General features: G+C 45.1%; 1 protein-coding gene across 2 annotated transcripts in view; it reads right to left on the bottom strand.

Moving 5' to 3' along the window:
* Positions 1-7,759, bottom strand: part of LOC127005650 (neuronal acetylcholine receptor subunit alpha-10-like) — a 31,077-nt gene that overhangs the window by 4,018 nt on the left and 19,300 nt on the right. Inside the window, exons 5-10 of one of the 2 annotated variants that reach the window (XM_050874723.1) lie at positions 5,266-5,420; positions 4,583-4,782; positions 3,610-3,727; positions 2,677-2,929; positions 2,355-2,515; positions 1-2,242 (exon numbers count right to left, since the gene is read on the bottom strand). The exon at positions 1-2,242 is cut by the window's left edge and continues 4,018 nt beyond it. In XM_050874723.1, coding sequence (XP_050730680.1) covers positions 1,987-2,242; positions 2,355-2,515; positions 2,677-2,929; positions 3,610-3,727; positions 4,583-4,782; positions 5,266-5,420 — 1,143 coding nt within the window. In that variant the 3' untranslated portion in view covers positions 1-1,986. Of the gene's footprint in view, positions 2,516-2,676; positions 2,930-3,609; positions 3,728-4,582; positions 4,783-5,265; positions 5,421-7,759 lie in introns of both variants that reach the window. The other variant, XM_050874713.1, reaches the window with a different exon arrangement.

Genomic DNA, 7,759 nt, shown 5'->3' with positions numbered 1-7,759 from the left:
TGGTTAAACAACGGACAGGCCAATCAATACGTACGCAATTACATTAATCTTTCAATGCCTCTTCTACCGTCTCAAGCACTATCCAGACGCAGACCTACTGTGTGAAGCCTCCAGTCACTTTGCATCGGCACAGATGTCACAACTAACAAAGCGGGCTCAGGGTCCACAATGGAAATTTACAAATATCTGAAGACCCGTTTCCGTATTTTGTATCGAAGCGACGACAAATTTCTACGAGCTGCAAAACCGCAGAGAAAACTTGCCTCTGCGACCACCACAACCACGCTAACCTTCACCACCAAACCACTCCTCATCTCCACCATCACCACCACCACCATCCCGTCCACCTCCACCTCTAACCTCTGACCTTTACAACGACTGAGCTTCCTCCGCAGACTCAGAAGACCCCGGCACGCAGGACACACTTGATTGAATGAAATGATATGAAGTTATTTAAGTGTGTATGTGTATATATGTGTGTGTGCACGCTCACCTGAGACAGACAGGTGTGCCGCATAGTCTCTACATTTCGGAGTATAAATCTCGCCCGAAACCCGTAATGAATCCCTTGTCAACAGTAGCAAAACACACACGGGCTGCGGAGGTACCTAAGGCGCTACGCACGCAAGGGGGTTCTGGCCGGCGGGTTCCAAGAGGCGTGAGTGAGGATCAAGAGGCCTTTTAATGGGTTTGGGATTAGCGACGGTCACCAGCTAGTCACTCCACATCATCCTTAGCTCAGGAACGTCAAGGTTAGGGGAGGAGGAGGAGGACTGGATGCCGGGGCTCCGGGAATGTTGACGGGGGAGACGAGGAGACGAGAAACAGGAGTACAGTGAGGGGAGGATACGCGGCTATCTTTGGGGTGTGTTTAGAGGGGGTGTGACGGGGGAGGGGGTAAATTTCATGGTGCAGGTTGGCGTTGTCTGTAGCTCCGACACAAGCTGCTCCTCCAATCAGAGAACGCCCTTGAGGGAGGCGGCGGCGCAGACAAAGTACAGACGCGGAGGAGCCAACTCGGCCCTCCGCGGTGACTCTTACTTGCCCGAAAAGTTTTGTGCAATTATAATGATTTTTTTTCTCTACTATGTCATATGAGGACTACGGGTTAATATATATTTATATTTATTTATATATATATTCTCCATATATGTTTCGAGGCATATCTATACTAATATAAATAATTTCCATATACATTATATTTGTTAAGGCTTACAAATACGTCGGAGTCACCCACGGCCGCTCAGCGTCATCCACGGCGGGAGTCGGACGAGCAACTCCCTCGACCATGTGACAAGTGTAAGGCGGAGGTGACGTCTGCCCGTCGCCTGGGACACCCTGGTGGCCCTCCGCTAAACCATCGCTGAGATGGCACGTAACAACTTATAGTTATAGTATTATTCATCTTTATACAACAGGTTAGCCTCCTCAGCGATTTACAAATACTCGAGTGGGTCAGTTGTGACGTCGAGCGCCCACACAACTATACTAAACATGTCCCGTTGAAAGGCAGAGAAAGCACCGATCTTGTTCTACCTGTTACTGCAACGTGACAATAGTCGTGAGGGGTCTGGAAGCCATTATCACAGAGTGGACACGCCGACCACGGCCAACGCTCCGTACCCGGCCAAAAGTGTGCCTTCAAACGTGGTAGAAAGATTAGACTCTTCCCTACAACAATAGCACCGTCCTTCAAGCCACGAGTCCTTCCTGCCACCCTGTCAGCTTCTCATTCGTCGTATTACCAGGGATGCAGTGATACAAAACTCTGGGTTCGCCCGGGACTACATGCGAGCCAAAGAGGGTGAGCCTTCTACCAGCGCTGAAGAGGACGAGTGTGGCGGGGCGCGACACAGACCAAGACAAAGAGATCTCAGGGTCCACCTGGAGGGAAAGCAGCAGCTCGTGGTCAGTTACAACCACCTTGGGGGGACGAGGGCACAATTAGCACTACACTGGTGCACTGCGGGGGGCACCCAGGCGATCTCAGGTATTACGGACGTACTCGGAGCGCTTCACCACCGGCAGGATGACCAGGAACACCACGGAGCTCACGGTTGTCACGATGAAGAAGATCCAGAAGAGAATCCTGTCCACGGCGATGGCGATGACGCGCCACTCGTTGAGCCGCTTCTTCTCGGCGTCCTCGCGCTCCTGGCGGCTCAAGAGGATCTTCAGCGCCCGGATGATCTCCTCCTGGGCCCGATTGCTGCTCACAGGGGCCAGATTTGGGCTGTACGTGCTGCCACAAGGACAGAGATGAAGTTACTGTATGAAGGAACCGAATGACGAAAGTAAACACACACAAACACTCACATGAATACACCCACACACCCACACCCACACTCACACACCTGTTGGCGGTGGTGTTCCTCCTGTAGGTGTTGGTGTCGTTGTTGTAGTCCCGCCAGCCGATGTTGAGGTTGTGCAGGTCCTCGGCGCTGGAGTAGTCGCCCTGGCCGCCGTCCTTCAGGTCGTCGCTCACGTTCTCCACCGTCAGCCGGATCGTGTCGCTCTGAGGGAGGGAGGGAGAAAGTCGTGACGGGAGGGTGGTGGTGGTAAGGCGGAGGATGGCGGCACAACACACTAGAAAACACCCATCACCGAGATTATCAAAGTTGCTTCTCTTTCTTACTCTCTACCTATCTATCTAGCTTCCTATCTATCTCTCAGTACCTTGGATACATGGTGATCCTTCGAAACGTTGTTAGAGAAGTCCCCGTAGAGGGCGGTGGTGACGACGCGGGCGTGAGCGTTGGAGTTCGTGAGGCTGACGTCCTCGCCGTTGTTCTTCGTCGTCTTGGCTCGCCGCCGCTTGAGGCCGCGCCCGAAGAAACTCCGTCTTGCCCTCGTGGTCACGGTGGTGGTGGCGGAGGTGGAGGACGCCCCGCTCTTACACTTACTGGTACCGTGGCTTCGCAAGAACACCCTAGAACAGGTAAGCCAAAGGAGTACTTAGGAGGCTGTGTGGGTTGCTGTACTGTGTCAAGTTGAGCCATGTAAATAATCTGAACCAGAGCGACAGAGGAGCTGGAAGAATAATAAAAGAGAGTTGCGATAGTAGAATGCATGGTCAACCGAGGAGTACTTAAGAGACTGTGTGGGTTGTAATACTCTGTCTCCTTCAACCATATAAACAAATATGGCCTCAAGCAACAGAGTAGAACTGGGAGAAATATGAAATGGAGTTGCAATATTGAAGTGCTTGGTCAACAGAGTATTTGGTTGGCTGTGTGGGCTCCTATACTCGTCCATCAGCCTCCTATATTCAGACATTTTCGGGGCTTACACACTCACATGGATAAGGCCTTCGCAGAGGTTGTTTGTGGGTATTTCCGTAGGCAGTTATAGTTTGACAAGGCTTCCGCACCATGAACATGAAAACACTTGACTATATTGATCTATTTATGTGTGTATCTATCTATCTATCTGTCTATCTATCTATCTATTTATGTTGAGTAACGCTGGAGTAAAGGTGTGGATGGATACAACGGGAAAGGGTATAGGTGTGTGGGTGATATATCATAAAGAGCAGGAGGAGGAGGAGGAGGAGGAGGAGGAGGAGGAGGAGGATAAGAGCATTAGTTTGTAACATAACAAGGAATTCACCTTCTCATCCAGGGCGGGACCTCTCTCTGGATGGGTCCCCGGTAGTGGCAGTTGAGTACGATGACGGTCATGATGATGCTGATGGAGGTTATCGTCATCACGGCGGTGAGGTAGATGCCTGGAGGTGGTGGTAGGGGGGGGGGGATGAGAGAAGTAGAAAAGTTATGTTGGACTGGGCTAATACTCAATTTTTTATCAGTATTAGCATTTACTTAACCTTCCCATTATTACTCATTCTAGTTATTAGATATACCAGTCCTCACAGATACTCTACACCTGACTGCTTATATTCGTATCTTTTGCTTATTCATAAAATCATATATCATAACTAATACAGTGATCGCTTTATGTGCTCTATTGTTATCATTAACTAGGAAAACATCTCTCTTGGATGAATATATATATATATATATATATATATATATATATATATATATATATATATATATATATATAGATAGATAGATAGATAGATAGATAGATAGATAGATAGATAGATAGATAGATAGATAGATAGATAGATAGATAGATAGATAGATAGATATAGATATATATAGACCAACAAAAAACGCATGAGAACTGGTATAAAGGAAAATATTTTAAAGGTAGATGGATAGATAGATAGATAGTGATAGATAGATAAGAAGATAGAGAGGGGCCAACAAACATCGTAGCCCAGAAAGGAAGGGAGGAATATTAACGTCCCACGAAAAATAAGGTTTTGTCATCGAAAAAAAGAAAAAAAAAGATGATTGAAGTATCTTGAGAAATGAAACGAGATGAAAACCTTTGAAAAGTTGATCATATTAGTAGGTCATGAGGACGAAAACATATCCCCAGTGTCTGTCTGTCTGTCTGTGTCGGCTTGTCTGTCTGTGTCCGTCTGTCTGCCTGTCTGTCCCTTTCTCTCTTCCCCCTCACACGCACACCCACACCCAAACCCACCCACCCACACACACACACACACACTCACCAATCAACGGGATGGACTCCGAGGTTTCCGGCATCTTCTCAGCAATGGCGAGCATGAAGACGCTGAAGGCGAGCAGCACCGTGACTCCCAGGGCGATCTTTTCCCCCGAGTCCGGCGGGAGGCAGAACACCAGCAGCGTCAGCACGGACATCATCATGCACGGCAGTACGACGTTGTACATGTAGTAGAGCGTCTTGCGTCTGGTAGGGAGGAGAGTGGAGCGGAAGGGAGGGAGGGGAAGAGGAGAAGGAAGAGCTTTGTCAACACCACTAAGGCAGACTTTTTGTTGCTTACACACCCACACACTAAATAGGAAGATCGAAGCCATCCTATTCCTATCAACCGCCCTTCCAAAATATAACAGCTCCTTGAAGTTCCTGCCATGTTACTAAAACCAACGAAGAGCTCCAAGCCATTCGAACAGTGTAGCCAACACAAAAAAGTCTTATCCATCCATACCCGCAGGATTACCAACACCACAAAGGTACCTATCTATCTTTGCCATCCTTGAAATATTACCAATACAGACATACAAAAAAGCTTCTCGTTTTCGATACATTGTTACCACAGTAAAAAAAAAAAAAAAAAAGATTCCCCATCGCTATTTGGTTTTATCAGTAGTCCGACTAGTTGACAAAAAGGATGATGATGAAGGCAACTGTGATAATGATGACAAGACCCACCTGATCGTGATGGTGATGGTGACGTCCGGGAAGGGTTCGGGGCAGCAGGAGTAGTAGATGACGTTCCTGATGATCCGCGCCTCCAGCAGCTCCCACTCGCCGTTTGGGATGTAGTTGGTGAGGTCCACGTCGGCCGTCCTGTTGGTCACGTCCACCTGCGAGGGATGGAGGTACCAGGTGAGACTCATAACGGATACCTTTATATAAATTGTTTTTCTTTTTTCTTTTCTAAATGTCGATCGTTGGGGATATATGACGCGATAGAAATAGGTATCACGTCTTTTTTTTAATATGTGGTATCTTTTTTTTAAGTGAACTGAATTACACGTGTCTTATTATGATTTTCTTTTGTTTTCCCTAAATGTCGATCGTTGGGGATATATGACGCGATATTAATAGGTAATACGAGTCTTTTTTTAATGGTATCTTATTTTAAGTGAACTGAATCACAAGTGTTTTATTATGATTTTCTTTTGTTTTCTATAAATGTCGATCGTTGGAGAAATATGAATCGATAGAAATGATACGTATCTGTTTTTTTTTTTTAAGTCTAAGTGGCATCTTTTTTTCCCTTTAATCTGAATCACAATAAATATCTTTTTCTTGTATGATTTCTCTTTTCATTTCTCTAAACACCGAGACCACTAAGGGAATATGAAGCGATAGAAATAACGCGAGTCTTTTTTTATAAGCGGCATCTCTCTTTTAGTCTGAATCACAACAAACTTTTTTTTATGATTTCTTTCTCTTTCTTCTCTAAACGTTGATCTTTGAGAATGAATGAAGCAACAGAAGTAATTCGAATATATATTGTTAATCACATGACTTTTTTTTTTTTGTCTGAATCACAACAAATACTTTTTTTTATGATTTCCTTCTCTTTCTTCTCTAAACGTTGATCTTTGAGAATGAATGAAGCAACATAAATAATTCGAATATATATTTTTAATCACATGACTCCTTTTTTTGTCTGAATCACGACAAATATTTATTTTCTATGATTTCCTTTTTTTCTTCTCTAAACACCTGCGGCAGAAACGATACGACTCTCTTTTAAAATAATGTGACATTGTTTTGCTATTTTAGCCTGAATACCAACAAATATTCTTTCATGGTATATATATTTTTCCCACCTGCTATTTTAAACGTCATTCAGAACTGGAATACTAGAACGTGGGACTTATTTTAACACAAACTTTACCAATTATATAAGTAACGAGATTTTATGTGCAATTTATTTTACAGTCGTCAGGTATTTTCATTCGCCAGGTATATATGTATTCGTAGAGGAGGAAAGTATGTAAAATATAGCTCACAGGACAGGTGTTTCTCTATATATACTCTACCAAACACTCCCCTTCAGGCCAATACGTACCTTCTGTTTTTACGAGGCCTTTATTTACAATCGGCTGATGTCATGGTATTTGTGTTCGCAGAGGAGTCAAATAGAATAGAGCTCACAGGACAGGTGTTTCTCTATATATACTCTACCAAACACTCCCCTTCAGGCCAATACGTACCTTCTATTTTTACGAGGCCTTTATTTACAATCGGCTGATGTCATGGTATTTGTGTTCGCAGAGAAGTCAAACAGAATAGAGCTCACAGGACAGGTGTTTCTCTATATAAACTTTACCAAACACTCCTCCTTCACGCCAACACGTACCTCCTATTTTTACGAGGCCTTTATTTACAATCGCCTGATGTCATAGTATTTGTGTTCGCAGAGAAATCAAACAGAATAGAGTTCAGAGGACAGGTGTTTCCATAGAGGTGGAATATACACTACTCCCACCAAACACCCTTCCTTCAGGCCATCAACGCAGTTCCTATTTTTTCGAGGCCTTTTTCTCACTCTTTTTCATCCACCCGTCCCTTTGAAGCACATTTTTCTCGCCTCTCCCGCTATTCGTTTAATACACACTCACCTTGATTACTCACTCTCCCGCACCTGCCTTTCCCATCCCGGCCACGTGATTGGAAGCTGCACCAACACTCGGTTCTAAAGACTAACATTATATATTAAGAAGTAAGTCTTTTTTTCGACGGCTGAGCATTCGTATTCGGCGTCTTAATAGGAACCGGGATCTTCTTTGATTGTTTTTTCTTGTACGTCAGGAGCGAAATAACTAACATCGTTTCATTTCCTTACGAACATTTGCTGGAGTGAAAAGTCATTTGTCTCCTCGCTCCCATCATCACTAAGGCGTTGGCGGCAGAGGCTTGGGGGGGAGGCTGGTTATGAAAGAGAAGGATGAGCAGTAGGAGAGGGAGGAGGAGGAGGAGGAGGAGCAGAGGAGGATTGGCGAGGGTTAGGAGGAGGAGAAGAGCACAATAAATGGAAGAAGGTATGTATGGCAGGAGAAACAGATCATAAGGGATAAACAAACATACATTGGGTGTCTAGAACAAGGAGAGATGGAGGAATGGGGAGGCGTCAAAGAAGGTAAATGGACCTCTCACTCCAGCACTTAATAAAACCACTCACACAACT

The sequence above is a fragment of the Eriocheir sinensis genome, chromosome 3, assembly GCF_024679095.1.
Source record: "Eriocheir sinensis breed Jianghai 21 chromosome 3, ASM2467909v1, whole genome shotgun sequence".
Taxonomy (NCBI): domain Eukaryota; kingdom Metazoa; phylum Arthropoda; class Malacostraca; order Decapoda; family Varunidae; genus Eriocheir; species Eriocheir sinensis.
The sequence above is the reverse complement of the archived record's forward strand: the minus strand, read 5'-3'. Positions and strand labels throughout refer to the sequence as shown.